This window comes from Polypterus senegalus, chromosome 3, assembly GCF_016835505.1.
Source record: "Polypterus senegalus isolate Bchr_013 chromosome 3, ASM1683550v1, whole genome shotgun sequence".
NCBI classification, from domain to species: domain Eukaryota; kingdom Metazoa; phylum Chordata; class Cladistia; order Polypteriformes; family Polypteridae; genus Polypterus; species Polypterus senegalus.
Genome location: NC_053156.1, coordinates 275,307,374 through 275,334,445, shown reverse-complemented (window position 1 = coordinate 275,334,445; position 27,072 = coordinate 275,307,374). Strand labels below are relative to the sequence as shown.

The window sequence follows — 27,072 nt, the reverse complement described above, 5'->3', positions numbered from 1 at the left end:
TCTTATCTTCTCTTTATAACCCTGTCAGGCCTTCAAACAGTGTGGCTCTGGGACTTTCTCCTCCATCAGATGGACTCACCTTGCAATGCTCCACTCAGGTTCGATACGCACTACCATGGGGTCTTCAATGTACTCAAACTGCAGACTCTCCTCCACTTGAGCACGATCCACGCTCACCGTGATGCGGACTGGGCCAACGCCTGTCAGTGAAGGTGCAGAACAGCACACAATCTCAGTCAGTGTCCGTCTGGGAAGGAGACACAGAGAGAAGACACGATGGTTAAAAGAGCAGGGTAAGTTTGAGCCCATCATGGACATGCTCATTAACAATTGCTATAAGGTACAAGGTGATGAAAAACTGAATGTGCTCAAGCAGTACACATGGACGTTGATAGGAAAGACAGATCTGAACTGACGAAAATGAAGAAACAACTAGACGTCTTCAACAGGAGTTGCTTCAGTTTGGGTTTAAGGTGTATCTACACACACAAATCTTTGAGCCCCTTTTAACATCATTTGGGACAAAGTGTTGCACTTAGAAGTGAAAGTTCAGGGCAGAAGAAAGAGACTGAGAGGCACTGAGTCAAGCGATGTACTCTTAGAAAACTGGGGGTGAATTCTAACTTAACAAGGTACAGTCATCTAAGCACAAAGGGGAATCCAAGAGTCCTTATGGAAGCCTCCCACCATAGCTTTGCTTTTGAAGAGCTTCTTCTGTTTGTGGTGATGGTGCACAAAACAATAAGTGCATGAGCTTAGTGTATTCTTCCACTACATTCTAACCTCACAGAAGGAACTAATTTGAGTAGATGGATGAACTTAAGGTAGTCTGTGCATCACATTCTAGGCCAATCTAATGTGCTCATTAGATGGTTGGGATGATGGCATGAATCATTATCAGGAAACAATCACAAGACCATTGGTTTGCATAATAACTAGACAGGATCCTGAAGTCACATTCCCAGCTGAACATGTTCTCACCTCAGTTGGGTTCAAACATCGAATCACATAACCTTACAAGTTCAGATCCTTAATGTATCTTTGGGGGTATGGCCAAAGATAAGTGCATCCCATATACACTAGGGTCACACTTCAAGTGCTGTTGAAGGTCAAAAATACAACAAACTAGAAAATAAGGATACATTCACAGTTGTCATCATCAGGCATGAAGGTGTGAGGTGGAACAATTGAGTTGCATCTGCATCCTAAGGTGAATGTTGTTCATCAGATGATGCTTTATTTAGATAACGAGACTACAGGGTGGAATAAATGTATGCTCACAAATGTCCTATGTTTTTGACAGAATACATAGTAGATGTGATGGTGTAAGCTAGAAGAAGGGTCTATATCCTGTGGCTACATCCTAAACTGAATATGCCCACTTATAGCTGCTTCCAGTCCAGGAGGTAGGGTAGCAAGGATTTTCAGGTGGCCGGTTCGCGTTATAAATTAATACGAGGATTTGGTCAAGATGTGCATGAGGACTGGGAAGGAAGTAGGGTGTAGAATCTGACTGCATTTATTAGGGTCTGTTCTGAAGACAATAACCTTTCATAGAACAAGTGTAAAAATCTATAATGTGACAGGGGTCAGGCTAGAAATGACTGAACTGTTAAAAAGAGAAGTACAGTTAACATGAAAGACATTTCCATCACAATGTGCTCATTAGGAGGTGCAATATGGAAACCTTTACAGCACTTTGGGGTTTAATCTCGAACTTGGTAAATGGTGTTGGGTGAATGTAATAGTGCAGAGCAGAGGAAGAGTACAACCAACATAAATTGGGGTCACATCTGAATCTAAATGAACTCATGAAGATCTGCGACGGATTGAGAGAGATTTAATGAAGCCAGGGCAGATGGGAAATACAGTCAGATGATCCTCATATTTGAACTTTACTGTGCTCATTAAGAGCTGCTAGAGTGCTAAGAGATCCCAAAGTGGTGGCTGCTCCTATTATAGTGAGGACTGAAGGGAAATGAAAGGCAGCAGGTGCGCTGAAACAGGCAGGGTCCCAGCTGCAACATCATGTTCTTGTGGTAAGACTGACACAAGGATTTGGGAACGTGATAACTCATTATGACACTGCCAGCAGAAAAGAGAGAAGAAAATGAACACAAGAGGAGGTGCAGACTACAGTGAAGGAGGAAAGAATCAGCAAGACGCTGACCATGAAATGACAAAGAGCTAGGAGATGGGAGTAGGTTTTAGAAAGTCACTCGGGAGGAAATCTGGCAACTGAATTCCCATAGGGTTACGTTTTTAATCCAGGGAGTCGATGTCTAGGATGTCTTCCTGAGTCAGTCCAACTTGTTTGCATGAGGCATAGCTGAAACACCAGCAAGAAAGGGACCCGGGAAATCATACCGGGCAGTTGCATTTAGACTTTGGGTGATGGAAGATATTGCTGGAGGTCTGACAAAGTACTCAAGCCCATCGCAGAGACATTCAGCAAGGGTGTAAGGGGCAGTTCAATTCCCCAATGAAATGAGTTGCCTTTGTCAAAGAAGGAGCAGGCACTCCCAGGTTGGTCTGCTTTCCTTGGCATGAGATTGGGTGTTGCAGGTTGACCTGGAAAGGCAACTGAAATTCCCAGCTCATATCATGAAGACCTCATTGTGGCCAGATATCATCTTGATTTATGAAGCAACAAGACAAGTCAATATTCTGGAACTAACTGTTCTATAGGAATAGAGTAAGGAAGAGGCTCCGGAGAGGAAAAATGTGAATGACATGGAGCTGGTGGATAATTACTACATGCAAGGGTGGAAGTCAAAGTGTATGCCTATTGAGGTGTGCAGCAGGGCCTTCACAGGCCAGTTCATCAGTAAGGCCTATAGAGTTCTGGGTATCATGAGGCTCCTATGAAAAATAGGGGGACAGTAGGGGAGGGAGCACACCACTTAGACACAAGTCAAGGTGTGATCGGCCTTGGCTGGGTCATCTGAATGAGGCTACCTGATGTTCAAAGGACCCGAAGCACCTGATGATTCCTGATAACAACGCTGATGATGTGTCCAAGTTTGTATTCTAAAATCGAAATACAAAGGTGTACATCAGACCCCCAGGGATCTGCTGGCTGAAGTTGAGTCATGGAAAAATGAGTCAAATACTGCATTAGGATATAGAGGGCTGGATAATGACTGGCTGACTGTAGTTTATGAAGCTATTATCCGCACACAGACCAGTGTTACAATGTGGAGGAGTGCCCTGAGCTACAGAAAGGTTCATTCAGTGCTGGCTGGGGTCTTAGATGGCAGGAAGGTTGTAAAAAAAAAACTTCGACTATGAATGGGTTACGTTCCCTCTGCCTTGCCACGGCAACTCTTATACCTGCTGTTTCATGCTGTACCACTTCAAACGGTCCTGAGCAGTGGTGGTACCCCTGGCTGTGTTAATCACCTCAACCATAGCTCTGCAGGCTACGAGCGGCCAGGAGCAGCTGTCCACCACAGGTCGTGATTGTTGTTGCCCAAACTCCGCCAGCTCTTGTTTGCACAGTTGTGGATTCCAGATCGTTTTTATGATTTTTTTTTCCTTCCCAAGCAGATTAACTCATTTCAGAGGCATTGGAATGACTGAACCCAAATAAAATGGATTTGCCCAGCACTGCCACTCTCTGTAGACCCAGCTTGCTGCCTGACATGAGCACTCCTATGATCAGCTAATTAGTTTTTTTCTTTCAGCCTCCATACCCATCACAATTCGTAGCCCCCGCATATGCCGTAATACTCCCCCCTCCCCCTGTAAGCTCCCTCCACCCCCCCGACTTCCAATCTTCTGGTCAGGCAAAGGAGTGAAAATAGAAAGCTGTAATTATCCTGTATCTCATTAAAACTGTTTCATCTAATCAACCTCCCAGCATTATAGCAAGCCTTCAGCAGCCTGTCTTTAAAAAGGAAATAAAGAAGAAGAGGGTAGAAAAAAAAAAGCATTATGTCCGCTGCGCCGCCCTGCCCTGCACAGGCTCCATGCTTAAAGTCTGTCTTTATTAAAGGAATGATGGAAACCTTATTAGATTTACACGAGTTATTGGCATCGCTGTGCTGCCTGGAAATCTATTAACCTCACGTAAGATTTTATCCCTGAAGGTAACGAGCTCCCCGGAAACAGGATAAAGAAATAAAGAAGGGAACAGGGAAAAAATAGGGGGGGGTGGGGTGGAACTGTCATTTATATTTTCTTTGGAGTAAAAACCATCTGGGCTAAGCAAGATGGTAAAAAAAAAAATAATTAAAAAGAGGTTTTAACCAGCATGTGGGTAAAGGCGAGGCTTTTACAATAGAGCTCAATCGCCCATAGAGCAGTAAAAAAAAAATAAAAATAAAAATAAAAAGGCTTCACTTTGACAGATCAGGTAGAGGGTTAATTGATTGACGTGAGGCTCAATTGTAGGAAATGACTTTGTCAGAAAAGATAGTCGATCTCCACTCCATTAACATATCGACATTCTCACCTGGTATCTGCTGCACTTCATTTTCTTGTCCCAAGTCATCCTCGCCTTTGTCTGTCATTGCCTTTATGATGCTCTGTCTAATATTTCAAGCTTTCTGCATATTCATACCATTTATCTTTTCTAGTACATGTAGGTGACAGCTAAATAGTAAAGCTACAGAGACCCCCCACTGCTGACAGCATGCATAAACATCCATCCATCCATCCATCCATTTTCCAACCCACTGAATTCGAACACAGGGTCACAGGGGTCTACAGGAGCCAATACTAGCCAACACAGGGCACAAGGCAGGAACCTACCCACCACTTGACACACACACACACACACACACCAAGCACACACTAGGGACAATTTAGAATCGCCAATCCACCTAACCTGCATGTCCAGGACTGTGGGAGGAAACTGGAGCACCCTGAGAGAACCCACAGAGACACAGGGAGAACATGCAAACTCAATGCAGGAAGGACCAGAGAAGCGAACCCAGGTCTCCTTACTGCAAGGCAGCAGCGCTACCACTGCGCCACCGTGCTGCCTGCATGCATAAACACCTAAGACTCATTCCCGGGGATACACACTATAGTTATATTGGAGCGAATGTGGACAGGGGAATATTTTATTAATCAACTCACCATAAATGAACTGAGTATAGATGACTATTCTAAGCACTGCATCAGCAATTCACACATCAAACAGTGAATGAACCGGTTCCATCTGATGGGAAGGAACAACTGTTGTTGGCTTCAGATAAGCCATCATGGGGGGCTGGACAACTAAAGGTGATTAAAGAACTGGTCCGTTAACTTACCTCAAGCTGCACAACAGCATTTAAAAGGCTGGAACCCAAGGGCAATAAATATGGTAGATTCTACGGCAATCCCCCGAACCCAAGACTGTCTCCTTAGCCATTAACCACCATGTACTACACTTATGTAATTATATGATTTCTGTTACTGCATATAATTTATACTTGTTTAGGTGCCATCAAATCAGGTTTGAGTCCCAGTAACTTGAATTAAAGATCTAAAAAGAACACGGTTTCGTGCTAGTCTAGTGAGGTCCTCCAGTGTCATCCCCATGGCTGTCCAGCCATCTGGTTGCAGGTCCTTCATTCTTTTCAAACGTGATGTCCTTCTCCAGTGATCTGTCTCGTTTGACGATATGACCAAAATAAGACAGTTGTAACTTCATCATTTGGGCTCCGAGCAACATAGCCTGTTTGATCTCTTCCAAAATCGAGTTGTTAGTTCATATGTTAGCCCACAACACACATAGACTCCTTCTCAAGCACCAAAGTTCAAACCAAACTCTTTATCTTGTTTCTTTAGTGTCCAGCTTTCACGTCTGTACTTGACCACTGAGAAAATGAGTGTGTGGACAAGTCTGAGCTTTGTTTTGAGTGTTATTTCCTTGCCTTTGAATACTTTGTTGAGCAAGTCCAGGAGATAGTTAATAAATTGCTAATTACTGTAAACCACACCTCATCTCTGGCTCAGCTATCGAGTGTATTAATCCTGAAAAGGCATCAAATGTTGGAAACTCAGCCACTGAGGTTCCTAGTCTGAATATTCATAATTGATGATTATTCTGTTTATAGTTAGGCCGTGCCTTAAATGTAACACATGTTAGGTTAAGCTGCCTAGCCTCCGAGGAGTATTCTGAACACACACTTCTGAAAAAATGTTGTAAAGTGGGAATGCTTTCAAAAATAAAGCCATACATTTTTTTTATCGATCAATATTTGGTGCTTTGCCTTCCTTTATGTCCAGTGTCTTGAAGTTGCTGAAGGTCCGTCTAATGGCCGATTGTTCATGGCTGCAGTCTTTGGCTGTCTTAATTGACTAGCTCGATGATGTTGGGATCAGGGGTCTATTAACCATACCCATCTGCTGCAGGATTCCCTGTTCATATTTTTATGGTAGTTTTTCTTTCATAATTTTGGTTGTATTGTTTGGGATCATTGTCAAGATACAAACTGAAGTTGCAGCCAATCAGACGCCTCCCTGATGAATAAGAATCTGTCTGTGCTTCCCAGAAGAGTGGGACCCATCAATTTTGATCAAATCGCCAACTCAGTTTGTTGGAAATGCAGAGTTAAACCTCCAATATGCTTCACTCTTGCCTGGAGATATCCATCCATGTTCCAGTGTCCATGTGGACAAACTGCCTTCTGTTAAAGTCTAACCTTTCAAGTCAGTCCATAGCATCTGCTGCCATTTTTCTGCACCCCCACTCCTTGTGTTTTCTTTCATAGATGAGTCATTTGGCTTTATTTTTCACCTTAGAGGAATGGCTTTTTGGTTACAACTTTTCCATGAACACCACTTTTCTGGACTGTATATGGCTATAGCAGGGTCTCAGTGGTTCTGCCAGTTCTGAGCTGACAGAGGTGTTGGACATCTTACAGTTCTAAGGAGAAGTAAGCTTGATGTATTTCTTGTTTGCCTCACTGAGTTTCCATGGCTGCCTACTGTGTTTCAGGTTCCTTAACCTTGCCTATTTGTTTCTGCTTCTGTAGAAGATCTTGGACAGAACATCTGGAAACAAAATTTCTGCTTGGGAGAGACCTTGATGATTCTGGATTACCACCTTGTGCCTTTATCGCTTTGCTCACTTTTGTCATGATGTAAGGTTTACAAGTTAAACTGCCACAATCTCACCCTGTTAGTCTGGCTGTCCATTGTCCAGATTTTTCTTTCAGGTCATCACTTTGGCTCACCCTACACATGATATCGTTGATCACTAGTACTGGGCTGTGTGCCTTCAAAGATCTCACTTAATTTCAGGGGAAAGTGCTGCATCACTAGGTTAGTTTCATTCTTTAAGGACATTCAAATATCTTATTGCATTGCTTCAATCTTTTTGGTGTTCTAAAATACACTCTTTTGTATCAACGCAACGAGCCAGAAGACACTAAATAACCATCTAAGATGTGTTTAAATCACATATTAATCAGATCATTAGGACAGCATTTTTTCACTTAAGAAACATAAGTAAAGTTAGACCTCTTATATCACTGAAAGATGCTGAGAAATTAGTTCACGCGTTTGTTTTCAGTCGACTAGATTACTGTAATGCACTCCTCTCTGGACTACCCAAAAAAGATATAAATCGTTTGCAACTAGTGCAGAATGCAGCTGCTAGAATCCTAACTAGGAAAAGAAAATCAGAACACATCATACCAGTCTTAGCGTCACTACACTGGTTACCTGTGTCATTCACAATTGACTTTAAAATTCTGCTTATGGTTTATAAAGCCTTAAATAATCTCGCCCCATCTTATATATCGGAATGTCTGACACCTTATATTCCAAATCGTAACCTCAGATCCTCAAATGAGTGTCTCCTTAGAATTCCAAGAACAAAACTTAAAAGAAGTGGTGAGGCGGCCTTCTGCTGTTATGCACCTAATATCTGGAATAGCCTGCCAATAGGAATTTGCCAGGCTGATACAGTAGAGCACTTTAAAACACTGCTGAAAACACATTACTTTAACATGGCCTTTTTATAACTTCAATTTAACTTAATTTAACTCAATCCTGATACTCTATATGTTCAATCTCCTCAAAATAACTATTCATGGTGGCTCTAAAATCGGTACTGACTCCAACTCTCTTTTCTGTTTCTTTTTCCGTTTCTTTGTGGTGGTGGCTGCGCCACCTCGACCTACTCAAAGCTTCATTATGCTCCAACAATGATGGATGGATTAAAAGGAAGAAGTCTACGTGACCATCATCATCATCAAGCCCTTCCGTGAGAATCCTAAATCCAAAGAGGACTGTTTCATTTATGTTAGGTAGAATGCCCAGAGGGAACTGGGCGGTCTCATGGTCTGGAATCCCTACAGATTTTATTTTTTCTCCAGCCGTCTGGAGTTTTTGTTTTTCTGTCCCCTGGCCATTGAACCTTACTCTTATTCGATGTTAATGTTGATTTATTTTGTTTTATAATTGTGTCTTTCATTTTTCTATTCGTTAATATGTAAAGCACTTTGAGCTACTGTTTGTATGAAAATGTGCTATATAAATAAATGTTGTTGTTGTTGCACAGTACTGTATGTACATAAAAACTCCACTCTTAGATCACAATCTAGTAAAGCAAACACAGCAGTACAGTGTTGGCCCTGGTGCAATCTTGCATTCACCCATTTCACAATCATTTAAAGAACGACAAGGCTTTGTCAGCAGCCATTAGACATGCACTTCAGAAGAGGTCATCCACCTGAAGCTAAGCTGGTTTCAGTCCCGACGAGTACTTGGAGGGGTGACCAATCAGGAAAAGCTTGGTGTTGGCGAAGGCAGTGGCTGGGCTGGATGGCGCTAACCCTGTGTTCTGAATGTGGATCCAAATGTCCCATTGCGGTTATCGGTAGATGGCACTGTCCTTCAGATGAGCAGTAAAACTGAGGTCCTGACCCTCTGTGGTCATAAAAGATACCTGGCCGTCATTAAGAGTAGGGTGTAACCCAATGTCCTGGCTAAACTGCCCGCCGTGGCCTAGTCATTCTGGGCCCCTGATCATCCCTTGTGTCTAACTGGCTATCTCTCTCACCCCTTCACCAGCTAGTGTGTGGTGAGCGTACTGGTGCAAAAATGGCTACCATCACATCATCCAGGTGGATGCTACACATTAGTGGGGAATGAAGTGGCTCCCCACTCACTGAAGTGCTTTGAATGGCGAGAAAAGCACTGTATAAATGTAAAGAATTATTATTACTAAGGCTTTTTAACACCTTCGTTAAGTTTTATTACATTAATTATGTTCTCCAACAGTCTTGTAATTTACTGACTTTAAAAGATCTCGTGTCAGCAAGTATTACATCAAACTGTAAAGAGACTGTAAGACCAGGAGGCAGGAATTACCAGTGGATATCCTTCCTGCCTTGAACCCGGGGCTGCTGGTATAGCTTTTTGAATCCTTCAGCACTGCCCAGAAGAATGCATTTAATATGTAGAGACTATGATAATGATAACAGTTATTAAAGTCCTATGCTGAATGCCTTATAGAGAAAATGAGTGACCTTTCGATATCACATATGCAGGAAAGAGAGACACAAATTTCCATTTGAAAAATGTTGTGTTCACTTGCAGTTTTGCAAAGTTTGTGTAGAGTTAGGAGTCACATACATGTTTCAATTTACGGCATGACATTGGTTGATAAGACATCTAGCCAAAATATTAGTGTTCTTGTATTGAGGCTTGAAGGATAAACAGAAAATATCAACCCTTAAATAAGTTTCTTGTGTACATTCTTTATAAAAACAAAATGTGGCTTGGATGAAAATATATTCTGCAACTGTTAAAATATGATTTTTACTTTCTACACTCTCTCTCTTAGATAGCCCCACAAATGAATAGCTGTTTTAGTTTGCATGTTTTATTGGGGTTGCACAACGCATTTGTTGCAAAAGTGCAAAGTGCCTGCAGTCTACAAATTGTTTTCTTCTTTGTATTGTAGATTGGAAAAACACTGCCATGCCACAGGGGTAACAGGATGGATGGAATGCTGACAAACCTGGCAGCACATTACGCTAATTTTCTCTTTCTAGTCTTCACCCGACTGCCTGGAATTTCTAGTTTGGCATCTTAATGTGCACAGGTTACTGTCTGCCACCTGCCTTTCCACCTCCACAGGGTATCCTGCGCCAACACAGAAGGAGCATGTATGTAGAATATGAGATGAAGGTGAAACCCCCTACCCTGACCCCAACCCTTCTACCTGTGCCACACCCTCTGCAGCCCACGCACAGCATGGAGCCGAGGAGGACAGCTTGGATGTTTTTAAAGTAACTAATTTGCAATTCAAATTGAGAAACCTTACACACAATACACCTCAAAGCGTGAGAACAGCGGTGCTCACTTACTCGTAAAACTCGCAGGTCTGATTTCCAAAGAGAACAGAAACACTGCTGCCTGCGCCCAGATTTTGTCCAAAAATGGTAACTTTTGTTCCTCCAGACTCCGGTCCTCGACTGGGAGACAGACCTTCCACTGATGGACCCTGCAAAAAAAAAGAGAAGTAGATATGAGAGCTTCTAGCCATGAGCAAAAGAAAGAAAGCAGATTCATCAGAGCAGCCCTGTACTCAAACAATCAAACAGGGCAAAGCTGGGTTGAAAATACTTTTTAATTAAGTTTACCTTCACATTATTTTATCATGGTAGAGTCTTAAAACATAGATACGTGTATTCACACACTCAGATTCTTTGTTACGTAGGCCCCCACTGCTACTCTTGTTCTCTTATCTTTGCACTCACCTGGGCTGGAAGGAGACACAGCCCACAGCCCACAGCCCACAATACATTTGAACCTGAGACTACAGACTGACTTCACCCAGAACTGACTGCTACTGTGCTTCACTTCTCCTATGAGAGGACATCTCCACTTTTCTGTACACCTCAGACAGAAAAATAGAGCAACAAGACAAGCAAGGACTGAAGGAAAAAATGTTGATTCCATTGGTGTCCAACTCTGAGCCTGGGGGACCTTAGTGGCTGCAGAGTTTCATTCCAACCTTTTTCTTAATTACTGACCAGTTTTGCTGCAGATTAACACTACTTTTGCCTTAACTTTAATTGACTTGCTGTTTAAGACTCAGACCCCTTAATTATTTATTTTTTCCTTAATTAGCAGACAAGCAATAATGAGATTGGAAATGAACCAACACTTGAGCAGCCAACCTGTGTCCATCATACAGTATCTGAAAATAAGGAAAGGTGACAGTCTCAGTAAAGTTCATCTGCTCAGGTCCCCAAAACATTTTGATGGTGCTCTTAGAAAAAAGAAAATCAACAGTTTTATAAATGACTGCCGTGGCAGAATGAAAGCAGCAACAGGCCATAGTTTAAGTAACAACAAGGATCAGATTCCAATTAAGAAACTGCTTGGAGTGGAATTGATGTGAGTTTGAGGTCCCCACTTAGCTGTTCATTTGTTGTCTCACTACACGTGTCAATTCAGTAAAGCAAGGCTTAAAAAATACGACAATTATAATGAAGGGAAAAGAAGAAATTAATCACTGATTAAGAAGGCGGCAGGAAGGAAAACCCCACAGCCACTGTAGACTTCCAGGATCAGAGCTGGACATTTGTGTCAGTTCTTATAGTCTTTAACATTCTTAAACATGTCCAAAAGTGGACAAAAATTAAACTGGAGGATGGCAAATCTTCTTATATAATACGCTACCATGGCTATTTGTTTGTCTGTCCAGGATTTTAAATCACCTGTAGCTCGTAAACCGTTTGACCTATTGACCTGACATTTGGTCCACATATACTACGTGATGTCTACTATCCGCTTTCAGGGTGATGATTGACCTCCAAGGTCAAAGGTCAACCCAGGAAGGTCAAGGTCAAAAATCAAATAACTTATAGCCTGAAATTTGGTACACATATACTATGCTGAAACTCTGCACTACAGCTTTATATTAAGAACAAAGAGTTTTGGAATGATTACTATTTTTATTTTTATTTCATTTTATTGTGGAATCAACTCTCAGCAACAGGCAGCAGGGCGGCCGTGTTGCACATTTGTATGGGCACTGTTCTCATCCCTACCACATTCGCCGTCACTACACCTACCTCTTCATATCTTAAATCATTCTTGAGACAGATTGAAGACTTAAGTGCTACAATTAAGTGAAAAATTAAGGAAAATGTACAAAATAATTTACTTAATCTGTTTTAACGCGAAAAACTGCGGACGAAAGAAGAGAAGAAGTGGCCGCTAGGGTGGAGAAAAGAAGAGCTGCTCAGGAAGCAGCAAGCGCATCAACCTCTGAGCAAACGAATGGCAGCCGTACACAAAAGGAAAGTCAAGTGTGTGCTGTTACTGGTCTCCAATAATACAACTTGGCAATTTCAGGAGTGGTCATAGATGATGCTGTCAGAAACTCTATGGGTGTCGCCATTGAGTCTGCTAAGGTGACATTGCTGCGTTTCATGGTGTGAGCTTCTTGGTGACTGCGTTCTACTCTTTGCCATACTTTCATTTCCAGCTACTGACATTTTAAAACTTGTCAGAATCAAGGTGAACACCCCTAGCACCTCTCTGTCCAATGTCATTTTCACAGACCATATCAGCACATGAGGCATGCATAGAGCAAAAAATTAATTGGTTCTTAGCGTGTCCGTTTTTACAAAATTGAGCAACATGGTAAGCAAGGACAGCAGGGAAGAATGTTAATTCCATGTCCAGTTTACCATTTAAAATATCTGATCAGTGGCAGGTTTCATTTTTACCAGTGTAACTTTCTGTCTGCTAGTTTTACTTACACTACTTCTTTCTGTGGTTAGTCAGAGATGAGAAGCTCAACTAAAAAAAACACATTGTGAAAAGTCACAGTTCTATGCTGCACTTATCGTTAGGAAAATGTTTATAACAAACAACTTAGAATAAACAAAAGATAACTAAAGCACATTTTAACATTCTTGATTGCTTCTATATAATAAAATCATATTTCCCAACGCACAGGCTGCTATCAGTACTCGTTACAGTTTGGTTTGATGGGCCTGTCATCCTCAATTCCTGAACTTGGATAGGCTGTTGGGAATTAGGAGCAGCAGCAGGGTCTTCAATGCACCCTGTCCTGCATATTCCTTACAAAGCAAGCAAGACTACGACTCCAACTCCCATGGCACACCACTCATCTCGACTCTTGAATTCCTAAGTGTGTGTGATAATGATTGTTTGTTTAACTACATACAAATTCTTTGGGGATGAACAATATGCAGAATAAACTGCAGGACTTCACAGGTTTCAAAGCCTTCTGTAGTCGGCCCTCATGACAACCACCACAGAAAACGTTGCAGAGTGGGGCAAAGTTCACAAAAATTTGTGGGTGGTTTATTGCAAAAGTAGGCAGAAAGTATCCTTTTTAATTACAGCTAATGGCGAAGGAACTAGTAATTACACACAAATTACCTGCAGCCATTCAAAAGGTAAGCCGTGTTTCTCTGCAGATGTCACATATTCAGATGCTGCACAAGATGACCTTTATTTTTATTCCAGTCACTGCACTTTTATGTTTTTCTCCTTTACATCTTTTCTTTATTTTACACTGAAAACAAAATACACAACCTCCAGCTACAGTCTGTCTCCCAGGATGTCACTAGGGAGTGAGGCTCGTGAAGAAAGCTTTAACTAAGAAACCGGTTGCACTTTCAGTCATGGAGACACACAGCATACCGTTTACCTGCTCGAGGTCTGGGAGTAGGTGTACTCACCACAAAGGTGTACAGCTGCACAGATCTGGCTTTCAGTTCTGGCTTGCATTCCCCAATGCAGAGCTGCACAGGGCCAGAATGGAAATGTGGCTGGGCTTGGTCCATTTCACATACGATCCTGGAAGAGAGAGAACAAGAAAGACAAGGAGGACAAAGGATGAGATACCAAGTTGTGAAACATGTCTGAGAAAGATGGACAAAACACACTTCAGACACCTGGTCCTTAGAACAATAAAAATTAGGCTGGAGAAGCTAAATCTTCAGGGGGATAGAGAGAGAAAGACTGGGTAGAAATTTAGACTGGCATAGCAAAAGACATGCAAATGGCCAAGCTTTGTGAAGCTGATAACACTTTTATCTGCTGAAGGTGGGTAGATAGGAATAACTGGTAGTGTCTCACTGTTGTGTAGCGTGAAGTGGGACTGTCTTCTTCATGATATCTGCCTGGAATGTCTCCCCTGGTGTTTGGTTTTAGCATGCACGTCAATGACTGTTAATCTAGATTAGGGTTTATCAACCACTAAGTGGTAACCCACTGCTGGGGGTCTCAAGTTGCTATTGCTTATATTGGTTGTGGGTCACGGTGGGGCACGAAGGGAAGCTGCTGTGATTATGGCATTTCATTCCTCTCTTGTTCTAATGATCACTCTTGATTGACCAAGGGGGACCACCACTTTGACAATCATACTTGAATTACACAGGGGAAAACTGTGACAATCCCACTCTGTTTACCAAGGATGGATCAAGCACGATTCACCAGAGGCACCACACTCCTCTCCAATACTCAAACACATGGAAAATAGTGGATCACAACAATCAAAAAGATTGAGAAACACTGATCTAGAACACCTGAACAGCAGCTGATTATTACCCATGATTCCACGATTGCTCTCTCATCTCATCATTTCAGGACGGAGGCATTCATCTTATTGGATGCTTTACTACAACCCTCAATCCCCTAATAAGTTGGGTATTTTGGTTTAAAAAAATTTGTCTTCAAAAAGAAAGTCTGTCCATTGGCATGGAGCTGCTGAATGACCAAATGAGATGGGGCTAATCCTGTAAGAAGCATTTGTATCTAATCACAATTAGAAAAATCACAAATCAGAGTAGGGGGCATTGTGGGTAGTGCTGCTATGTCACAGATCCTTCATCCTGGTTTAAATGTTAAGGCTAGTAATTGTCTGAGTTGATTTTGCACCTTCACTCTCCATCTGTGTGGCATTTGATCCGCATTCCCAAAGACATGTAACTCATAATGTACAAGGGGGCCTGTCCTGGACTGTTTTGTGATTTGTACCCAGTGCTGCTGGCAGATTTGAAAATGTAATGTTATGTTACAAAATCAGACATGGGGAGGCAGAGAGCCTGAAGGGTTTGATGCATAGTCCTGACCCAACTATGTTTCACCTTCACTGCTTTAGAATTTTCCCATACAGTGGAGAATTCACGATTCCTTATTCACAGCCTGAAGCAGCAAAGCATCATTCCACCATCACACTGCCACCAGCTTGTTTGACTGCTGTTATGGTGTTTTGATGGTGGAACGCTGGACCTAATGCGCACCATGTTGTTCTAAAGTTCCACTTTGTTGGTATCTGTTCATAAACCCTTCTCCCAAAAGGCATGGGAATCATGCTTCTTGGCAAGTGAGAGGTAAACATTCTCTTTTGCCACTCTTCAATCATGCCTAGCTTCACCCAGCATCTTTATGATTGTGAACTCATGAACGCTGACCTTTACTAATGCAACAGTAGCCTGCAGTTCGCTGGAATTTTTTGGATGCTTTGTGACTTCCGTGATGGTGTCCTTGGAGTTGCTCCTTATATCATTCACTGCACATTCCATTTGGAAATGATGCCTCTTGTAATGCGACATCTGTAATAGGGTAACGGCGAGTGGCGAATTACAATTTAAGTGAATGAGAACGGGTCGCAAACTGTATGCAGAAAGCTTAACAATGGGTCACTACTTGCTTCCATGAAATAAAAACCCCCCGGCTATTCTACAAGGGAACAAGGGTGATGATTAATGGGGGATCTCCAAGGGGGGATGGGTGATGTCCCAGGGGAACAGAATGGTTTTGGGTCTTGAAGAAAGCAACAGGTACGACTGGCTCATGGGAAAAAAAAGTTTAAGAACCACTGTCCTGGAGTCCTAGATTCTTAGAAATGGCCATGCAGTCTTTTCTAGATTGATGTCAAAGACTTGGTTTTTCTTCTCTTTTCAGGAATTTAATTTGAAGATGAAATTACTGGACATACATGCTGAATCTTTACACTGCCAACCTATCTTCGATAGTAAAAAGTGAGATTTAATCAGCTGTGTTCATTCAGGTGACTCTACTGGTGCCTTTAATTAAGCTGATTTAAGCTGGGGCAGTTACTTTTTCACACAATGCCAGGTGGTGTTAGATAACTTTGTTCAACAGACAAATGAAACAAGTTAAATAAAAACCAACATGCTATTTGTTCACTCGACTTCTCTTTAATATTAGACTTGAAAACATACAGTGTTAAAAAAAATTGCAGTAACAGAGTGAAATCATGAAAAAGTGCAAATACTTCTTCACGGCATTGTAAATGGGCAGCGGACAAAATTAAGTAAGTGCCACTTAGCAAGACGTCTGCTCCTGTCCGCCAGATTTCTAATTTTCTGCTGAGGTTTTTTTTTGTAGCAGCAGCTACAGCACAATAAATGAATTCACTCCGGTAGAGGCCCGCTTGGATTAAACTGCTGTCAGAGAAGCGCTCTGCTAACAAATTGTCCCCTACAGCTCATGCCATGCAATGCATTTCAATTAGGAAGGTACCCCCAGTATGTCCACTATAGGGTCCCATCCAACCTGTAAAGAGGTAAAGATAATGATATAGAGCAGACTCCAATGTCATGGCCTTAACCTTTTTCTCTGTTGCCAAACCCCTCTTTCCTAGTGACAGGTATGCCGCTGCCAACAATCAAGAGGCTGGAACATAAGAAGAACCTGACTGTATCGCTGTTAACAGAGTCAAAGGAGGCAGCAAGTGCCACACATGAATCTTACAATGAAGGTTCAATAAGTTATGATGCTCTGATGTTTCATTGTCTGTTGCCATCAGGGACTTTAGGGCAATGCAAAACAAAGTCAGACATCCCAGATTCCATAGCCAAAGTCAAACACCAAGGCCTTATTATTATTTAAAAAGATGGAAAGCACAACATAGAACCAGCCAGCAAAGCCCAGGGCAATGGCATAAGCTGCCAAGCATGTGTGGGTAAAGTGTTACGGCCTGTTTATCTTCAGCCACTTCCTACTCTCTTCCCGCTGCTCTCACAGAGAATAAAGGGGACACCAGCTCGGGCAATGTATGTACAGTAGTCCTTACAGGTATACACTTTATGTCTTCTTTCAGTCTTCATTCATTGAACAAAAAAGAGCATAAGCATTCCGACAAAATGGAGGAGAACATTCAGTCCATCAAGCTCATTTCTTTTGCAAATATCTAAACTGTCACAATGTCTCATAAAGATTATCCTGAAAGGTTGTCAAGGTTTCTGCTTCAACTCCATGCCCTGGTAGTTTTTTCCGGATACACATACAACTCTTTGCGTAAAGAACTGCTTCCTTTCCACTAGTGTCCTCAAGTACGCGATTCCACCGTTAAGTTTAATGAATTCTGTTGGACCTTCTTTATCAGTGCCTTTCAGGATTTCAAAGACCTTCATTAGGTCCCCACACAGTCTCTTCTGTCCGAGTCTAAACAGGTTTAATTCTCCAAGTCTGTCACAAGACGACATGTCCTTAAGTCCGGATTGCTTTCCTCTGCACAGTTTCAAGTGCTGCTATGTCATTTTTGAAGTGTAGTGACCAGAAATGCACACACATACTCCAGGTGCTATCTCACTAGGGCATTAGTCTGAGCCTCCCTTGATATTTACTTAATACTTTTCACAATGCAACCTAACAATTTACTTGCCTTTTGAATCACTTAGATGATGAAAATGCTGTATCAACATAAATCCTTTTCATAGGTTGCTTCCTGTAGGATGGTGCCTTCCCTCTTGTATTTATAACTGATGTTCCTTTTGCTTATGTCTTAACACTTTGCACTTTTCTACATTAAACTGCATGTTCTAAGTGTTCACCCAGTTTGAAGGCATGTCCAGCTCTTTTTGGATTGTTTTTACTGCTTTTTTAGTGTCTGCCATCCCTCCAGTTTTAGTATCATCGGCAAATTTTGCAAGTTTATTAACAATACTGAAATCATTGTCACTAATTTAAATCAGCATAAATAACAGACCCCTGTGGGACTCCACTGATGACCCCATTCTCCTCTCTTATTTGTGCTCTTTGTCTCATGCTGGTCCAGTTTTCTGATGCCTACAGATCCCAGTTTCAGAATTACTCTTTGGTGTGGGACTGAATCAAAGGATAGCCATTTGTCAAAATATGACCTGCTACTTCTCATTAAGCAGGCATGTTTAGTGAACAGACTTTGACAAAGCATTGTGTGTTGGACTGAGAGGCCAGTTCTCACATTTATATTAATTGGTGTGTATATGCTGCATTTAACAAAATGGATGAAGGAAAGTCTCATCTTTTGCTTGGAGTGAATGGAACTGGATGCAGGATCTGAAATTATGAAAGAAACTGTCATAGTCACAGTGTTATACTGAAGGCGTAGGGGAAAAATGTTTTTTTATGTGATAAATAGCTGTGTAATGTGGTCGAAATTTAACATCTTATTAAAGACAGAAACATCCTCTAACAGGACAATTCAGTAATCAGCCTCGAAAAAAGCTGTTCATTGCTTCTTTTAATGACTCCTCTGCAAAATGCCTTGAAGGGAGCATTCTTCAAAAGCAGTCCATTACAGCCTGGTCAGAATGATCACAATGATCACAGAAACTAAGAATAGAGGTTCATTTTATAAACTATTATATTTACCTACTCTGTCAATCAATGCATACATTTTACTCTGGTTGGTTCATTGGTTTACACCCAAATGATTTATATAAAATAAAAGTCTTTTATATTATATTCTGGTTCTTCTTATACCTTTTGAGACAAGCCACCACCTTTGAAATTTCTGTGCATTTAACAATTGTCCATTCTTGTTTATTGGGCATTTGCTGATCTCTTAGTCATCCTTCAGTACATTTTGTATATTACATCAGCGTTTCTTCTGGTCCATTCTTTATTTACTTGACCATCTCAGTATTTTTCCAAAACCAAATCTTATATTTCAGTGTACATTTTGTTGTTCACTTGACTTTATCTTGTTTCCGACATTTATTAGCCCTTTATGCTATTTCTTCAAGATAGATGCTATGTTACCCTAAAATTATTCTTCCACAGTAAGCCCGTGCCTTAAAAAGCCCGGGGTCCTAGAAACTATTGAAATTGTCAGAAAAAAAACTGAAATGCAGAGATGTCAGGTAATTGAAAGAAGCTACTCTGGACATCTCTCTTCTAGGAGGATTCGTTTTGCTGATGTGCTTGCCTAGCTTGTGTATTAGCAGCTAAGCAAGTTGTCTGTTTCCTCGATGGCGGAGCCCTTAGCCTGACTCCACCTCTCTCTTCAGGGCTGGACAGACAGACACACACACTTCCACGCGTAGACGTTGTGGCAAAGGCACTATACAGGCGTTGACCCGACACAGACTGACAACGGAGGCACAGGTAAAATAAACAAAAAGAAGTTATGTTTCTTCAGCCATGGCCCACAGGCCCAACACATTCCCAAAACAACACACAAAGTAAATCACCCCAAACCACACTATGTTTCCTCCACTACTCCTCCCAGGCAGCTTCTTCTTCTTCTTCGTCATCGTCGTCGTCCTCCTCCTCCCGATTCTGGTGCCTAGAGTAGTGACTGCAGGCTCCTTTTATATGGAGGTGCTCGTTGACCTACTTCAGGCTGCACTTCCAGGTGTGGCTGCAGTCCAGCCCACATGGGGTCGTTTAAGCCATTCAGCTCCCCCATGGCGGTGGCCATGGAGCCCAACAGGGATGTGCTCCAGTGTTTCAACATTGTGGCCTCGATTCAACCCATGGAGGCTGCCACCAAGTGTTCCAGGGAACGTAGGGTGTAGCCCATGGGTGTTCCCCCGGATCCAGTGTCAAAGGCGCGACCCGGCCGCCCGCCACAACGTTTATATATAAGATATATACAGAAGTCTGTTCTGATAAAACTGCTGGCATGTTTAATGTGCAGCAGAAAATAAGTTAACAATTTTTAAAGTACTTTGACCAATCACAAATCCAGTTACTTGTGCTTTTGAAAGATCCAAGAGAAAATTCAAAGAGGGAACTGGCGGAAGAGATTACTGGATAAGACAGAGAAAATTAGCAGAGACATACAAGGACTTCAGACCTAGAATCTGCTGGCTGCAAAGTTCAATGAGCGGCCTCAGCTGAATGAATCAACTGTGACACAGTTTAAAAAGAACTCGCACAGATGCATTATCCACGTTTGAACTTTAAAAATTCGCAATTCAAACAGCGCATATTAAAAGAGTACGGTGCATCTAAGATGTGCTGCAGAAATTTCACATTTGCTGGATTGAATTTATTGGGTAGGATTCATCTGTGCACCTTAATTAAGAAATATTTGAAAAGTGAAACACATGAAATGAGTGGTAGTATTGAGAAACTGTCTGCCTTTACACTGTTGGACTGTTTTTTTTTTTAAGTATTGTCAAGTGTTTGTTTTGCCCAGGGGTGTTAAACTGTATGTTACAGTATATTAAAGTCCAAAAATAACACTTTCAATACCCAAAGCTGGATGGAATATATCAAGAAACAACTCCCATCACCATTTCTTCACATATGTATCTCTCTGCCCATCACAATCACGTAGCCTGCCTTGTGTCTCTCTTGAAACTCTCTTACATCTTTATCAGCTCTTCTTATCTTGGACATTGCATTGGGTTAGGAAAGCTACCAGCAGCCACAGGATCAAAATCAGCACTGAGTGAAACAACAAAATCACTGCATAAATTCAAGTGAGAGCAGCGAGAGACACAGGAAGCAAAAGCAAAGTACATCCACTTATCCCTACATTAACATTTCATCACAATCAGAAGGCACTGGATCAAAATGAAAAACTAGGTGCAAATGCACTGGGAATGTTGGCCAGAGTGAATCAGAAACAGAAAGTAATCACCCGAATGGAAATGGAAACGTGTTTTCTATCCACATAAAACAATAAAACCTGGTAAGTTGCAGAACTGTGATCATTCCTGACACTTATGCAGCTTTAAACAGTGAACAGAGTAGCAGAAGTCACATCTTTGTCATAATATTAAAGCACTAAAGTTCTTTATGGTTCTTGTTGGGACCTTAACATTTTCACTAGTTAGACGCAAGTTAGTAGCTGCGGTGCAATGTGCTGCGCAGATAATTGTGACTGGATACTGAAGACACATTTTAGGGCCACGTGTAAATGTAAATTATATACCAGGGGTTTCCAACTCCAGTCCTGCAGGGCACCAGTGGCTGCAGGTTTTCATTCTAACCCTTTTTTAATTAGTGCACAGTTTTTGCTGCTAATTAACTTCTTGTGAATTAATTTTAATTGACTTGTTTTTTAAGATTTGTTCCTTTGAATTTCCTCTGATTTGCTTTATTTCTTTCCTTAAACAGCACCCAAACAGAAATGAAACATGAAGTGAGTGAGCAAACAGAAGACCAGCTAAGTCAGGGCCTCAAACTACAACCAATTTCACTCCAACCAGTTGCTTAATTAGGCATCGAGTCTTGTTGTTAATCAAACCCGTTCTTTAATTCCATGCATTGTTGCTGTTTTCATTGTGCAATAGCAGACATTTCTGAAATTGTTTATTTTCACTTTTGTAAGAGCTCTGGTAAAATGTTTTGTGGACCTGAGCAGATCACCATTCCTGAGACCTTCACCTTTCTTTATTCTGAGATATTGTATGATGGTCACAGTTTGCTCGTCATGTTTTGGCTCATTTTGTATCTCATGGTTGTTGGTTACTAATTAAGGAAAAAGGAACAATTGAGGGGGTTTGAGTCTTAAAGTCAATTAAAATTAATTCAAAAGAAGTTAATTAGCTGCAAAAACAGGTCACTAATTAAGAAAAGGGTTAGAATGAAAACTTGCAGCCACTGGGGCCCTCCAGGACCGGAGTTGGGGACCCCTGCTATATACAAACTAGCCACAATACCTGTCAAAGACAGGTAATAGAATACGTAAAAATATTTGCGATCTCTGGTCCTATGTCTTCCTTCAGCACCTTTCCTCTGTATTTGTGAGTGTGAACGTCCCTTAACCAGTGCTCCCTCTCTCAGGCGCTTTCCTGTGAAGGCTGCTTCTCCGACTCTGTCATTATTTTTGAGGCACCTTTCTCACCTCCTGTCCAGTGATACTTGCAGTCTTTGAAGGCAACTTTCTCAGCATGCCTCATATGCCTTTACTCCTTCTCGCGAGTCTTACACATTTCCTCTTTCATTGCATCACCAAAGCCAAACTGACCAATCACAACAAAACCATACTGACCAATCAGATTGCTCAGAGGGACTGGCCACACAGCCCTTAGTGTTTTATCATACAGTAGATACAATCTATATATGAAGCACACAATGAAGGCTGGATGTAAAATGTTTTGAACACTGATGAATCAAACCACTTTAAAATACTCAAAGGGCTTGAGTTTGACACCCCTGGTTTAGCCTGGAGATGTTTTCAATAAATGCCCCCTTTAAGCTATTTTTTTTAATCTTTCTCTTTCATTTTTCTGCTTTATGATGTGAGTGTCAGCTTCTGTCTCACTATGTGTGCACTATGAAGTGTACTGCAGACCGCCATCCTGAAGTTGTGGGTTCAAATCCCACCAATGACACTATGTGATCCTAAGCAAGTCACTTCAACTGCCAGTGCTCCAACTGAAAAAAGAAATGTAACCAATTGTATCTCAAAAGCTGTACGTCGCTTTGGATAAAGACATTGGCCAAATAAATAAATGTAAACGTAAGTGTAAAAATTGGGCACTGAATTAAAAGAGCAAAGGCCTCATTGGTATGAACTGCAGTAGCAGATACTGGGCACCGAGGATGGCGTTGTAGATGCAGTGCCCACCTGCATGAATTGATGACTGTGAATGTTAATGCAGGCATAATGCAAATGGGAATATGAAAAGCAACAAAGGTTGGTAGAGTTCTAGAAAAACTGTAGTATCTAAGGGTATGGGTATAGAGAATGGTGATGATGACAATATGCTAACGTGCCTACAAAAATGAATGGTGAAGATGGCTGGCATTAGAGTATCAAGAAAGAGTTATAGCCATCTTGCTTTGAATAGGAGTGGGAGAGTGCTGAGGCATGTGCTGAGCATATGGCACCAGCCTGAATAAACAAAACCCGTCCTGAAAGTAAAGTTATTGAAGTTTAACTAGTAATTGTACACAGCGCCGACTCAGGATGGTGCTGTAGATGGTTTGCCAGCAAGCACAGAAACAGTCTGGCAATGCCGTTATAGGAAGAGAGCCATTTACAATACAATTGAGACAATTGGGTAGTGAGGGGTGGCACAGAAGACAGTAATTCAGTGACAGCTCCTGTCTGAAGGGAAGAAAGCCACTATTCAGTGACCAGCTGAAACTATGCCACTCTGGGGCAAAAGTCATTAATATGAATGGAAGACCAATTTTTTTTTAGCACCTCTCTTGCTAAAAGTTATAATTGCATATGATGCTCAACATATGGCGATAAGCTCTCTGTAAGTGTGAATTGGATTCCCAGCAGCCTGCAGAAGCTCTTTCCACAGCCCTCCGTCTGTACACTTGTCAGTTGCTTATTGCAGACCATTGATACTTTTTGAACAACTTGTTTTATTTTTAATACCTGTGACCAGCAAGCAGATATTGAAGAGGTGGAGGAAGATGATGGCAAGTACTCTAATCAAGATGGGCATAGTCACCACATCAATTTTAGTTAACTGTCACTGGTTTCCATTAGTGCTTCATTTTTTTCTGTTATATTTTCATATATTCACAGGATTGCTGTTTTTAAATTAGGGATTACAATTTAGTTGCCTCATGTTGGTAAATAAATCCATGTGCTGGAGAATAACTGCAGGTGGCACTGTCATACTGGTCTCATCTAAGAAGTCACTGGGAAAAAAGACAGGTTGACACAGTGATATACTGCTACCTGTGATTATGTGTTCATTTCCAGTACCATATGCCTACCACGGACTTTCTAGCATCTTCCAAATGTCAGCCAATCAGCAGACAGTGGGCATCTTAATGGACAGCTTCTGCTTCATATTTTATTATTTATTTTAAAGAAAGAGAAACCTCTATTTACTTGTTAAACCTGTTTAAAGTAAGATGCCAGGTTCTTCATGTTCAAAGGTGACCTCCGAGTGCCAAGGAAAAACACAAATTAATGGCACAATTAGCAGCTAGCATCTCGAATTTAAGAGGAGCTACATTGCATATAAAAGAAGGAACAGGCAAGGAGTGAAAAGGCTGTCAGCGCCGAGAGGGTTATCATACCAGCTGCACGGCTTACACTTCCTTCTTTTTCCTTTGGTGGTGTAAATTTGTCACCATATATGTGGTACATAGCTATAAATGATCGCATATGCCACACATGTAAAAAAAAAAAAGAAGTGTGTCAGAGAAGAGACAGATGCATGTGTTGGGATAGGCTGGCACCAACCATAACAGGCACCCCCCTACACACACACAAATACACACACAGGAAAAAAACAGACAGAGAGCCATACTTAGAAAATGCAACGCAAGTGCCAGTTTGGGTCTGGGAATGATAGCTTCAAGACAAAAAGAAGTGGGATGTTTTGGAACCAAAAATTGTAGACTTAGGGTTTGGGCGTAGACGTGGACAAAGACTGACGATTGATGGACTTTAGTTAAAATGAGAGGATGAGGCCCCTGAAACCATGCAGACTGAGTTAGTAAGCTGGGCGTATTTCAACTAATGAAGGGTATGAATACTTTTAACAGCAAATTTAGGGTTTGCAGTGAGCTGGCACCCTGTATACCCTGTCTGAACCCTATATCAGCCCAAAGATGATTTAAGATGTTGCTGAAGCTTCTGACCACTTACCTCTGGACTCTCCTTTCTCATGTCAGCACAATTTGGAGTAATAATCACTGGCATAAGTTGCTATACTGTACCTTACCCTCAATACAAACCCATTGGTTGGCTTTGGCTATAAATAGGTCATAATGCAGACTGGCATATTTCAAGTCAAAATACCTAAACGACAGCATGTAAATGACAACACTTTGTATTGTATCGTGAATTCTGTAACGCATTACATATTGTATATGTAGTATTTGTATCACACCCAGTAAGGATATGGTTTTGCAAAAATGTGCTTTGCCCCAAGGTGGTATCATTTAACCTATAGAGTCTGATGGGACGTACTACTAGTCAGCTAGTAGGGCACATCACCAGTCTGTCAGACTCATGGTCATTTTGACTATCTAGTAGTGTTGGATCAGTCCAGAATTTCCACTTTGGTATATCTACTAGCTGTCAGACCTCAGTACAGGAACCAAAACAGTTCTGAAGGATAACTATCTTAACTACATGCACCCTGATGCGGCACATAACTCCCTGAAGCAATAAGGGTGGGGAGGTATTCCAAGTGAAGTCCTGATGGCACTGATGCAATCTGAGTTTCCTGTGAAGTTCCAATCATGTTGAAGCAGTAAGGTGGTTTTGGATCTCTGTAAAGTTCTGATCTTGTTGAAAGAATAAGGCAGGAAGATGTCCCCTGTAAATTCTAAATCACGTTGAAGCAATGGTGGGGGTGCCCATGAAGTTCTGATCACAATGAAGCATGTACAGTACTTTAATTTTGTGAAGTCATGAAATGACAATAGCAAGTGTTGAGGGATGGGGTGGGCAGTTAATTGGGGAGAAAGCTGACATTTACTTCTGGTGTTAAAAATCCTGAAATGCTGGTACTGAAGCATTTTAAAATTTGTTTTTTTTTTGGTACTTTTCCATTATCACCTATTGGAAAGTTTTTTTTTATTTAAGTATCTTATTTTTTGCCACTGACAGGAGTGAAAATGAGCAGGCGGTCATCTGATCTCAGGCAGACAAGTACTTTATGTTCAAATGATAATCCTTCAATCCATTCATCTTCTGAATCCACTTACATCAATTCGAAGTCAAAGGAGTCAGTGCTTATCTTGATAGTGGTAGACACATAATGGGAGCCAACCCTGGTGGGGCCACAAGTCTGTTGCAGAGAGCACTTATACACCCACACTCAAATCATACAGGGGCAATCAGAGATGCCAGTCAAATTAACTGAAATGTCTTAGGGGTGAGGAATAAAAACTGTGAGTCAAAGGATAAAAATCATTATTGACTTGGGCAAAGAGGGAATGTGCAGGCCCCACAGAGATGGTGATCAGCTCAGGATTCAAACCCAGTCCCCTAGAGTTGTGTGAGAGTAATGTCAATGGGATATGCTACCACGCCTCTTCAAATACATATTACATTAGCCATGTCTTTCTATTCGAGCACAGAGTAGGGGCAAGGAGGGAGCCAGCTTTGGATAAGGCAGCAGTTCATCACAGGGGACACCAACAAACACATCCATAAGAGATGACAATAAGCTTAGAATATACAGAGAAGTCTTACAAACTTGGGCAGAATCTGCAAGATCAAAGAAAAAACCAAGAGAAATGTGCTGTGGGGCTACGGTTGAAAGCCATTTATGGTAATGCAGCACGACACACATGACAGGAACCAAAGGAGGAAGAAACACCTGCGTATTGTAGAGGACACCCACGAACACACTCTCATTCAATCATATTGGATTAATTGTCCATTGCAAAATTAATACATCAACTCTTTGAGGTATGGGTGGAGTGGTGGCTCTGAGGCTAGGGATTTGCATCAGAAGGTGGCCGGTACGAATCCCGTAAACGCCAAAAGTGACTCTACTCCGTTGGGCCCTTGAACAATGCCCTTAACCTGTAATTGCTCCATCCTGGGTATGACGTTCCTCTGCATATAGGCCCTCCAACCTGCGGTGAAAAACCTGGGGGTTGCTGGCAGAATTGGCACTCCAGCCACCAAAAAAAAACCTCACACTGTTTCTCTCCATCTGAACTAGCTGTGTGCTGAGGTGTAACCTGTCGCATGGCTGCACTCGGGTACTAATCTGGGATCCTGAGTTGGTTTGTCATGCGGTGGGTGCGGCAATGTGCTGTATCAGTGTGTAATCCTAACCTATCTTTGAGGTACAGTAATCCCTCGCTACTTCGCTGTTCACTTTTCGCGGATTCACGACTTTGCGGGTTTTTAAATATAGTAGTAGTATTTCCTAGTCTAAGAACAACACAAGAAGTTCGGTGACTAAGTGCGTTGTGATTGGTACATGGGAGGGAGACGACAAA

The 27,072-nt window shown here is 41.6% G+C and overlaps 1 protein-coding gene across 5 annotated transcripts in view; it reads right to left on the bottom strand.

Moving 5' to 3' along the window:
• Positions 1-27,072, bottom strand: part of plxna2 (plexin A2) — a 333,056-nt gene that overhangs the window by 56,801 nt on the left and 249,183 nt on the right. For all 5 annotated transcript variants that reach the window (XM_039749202.1, XM_039749204.1, XM_039749205.1 and 2 more), the window contains exons 14-16: positions 13,677-13,794; positions 10,317-10,453; positions 80-247 (exon numbers count right to left, since the gene is read on the bottom strand). In XM_039749202.1, coding sequence (XP_039605136.1) covers positions 80-247; positions 10,317-10,453; positions 13,677-13,794 — 423 coding nt within the window. The remainder of the gene's footprint in view (positions 1-79; positions 248-10,316; positions 10,454-13,676; positions 13,795-27,072) is intronic.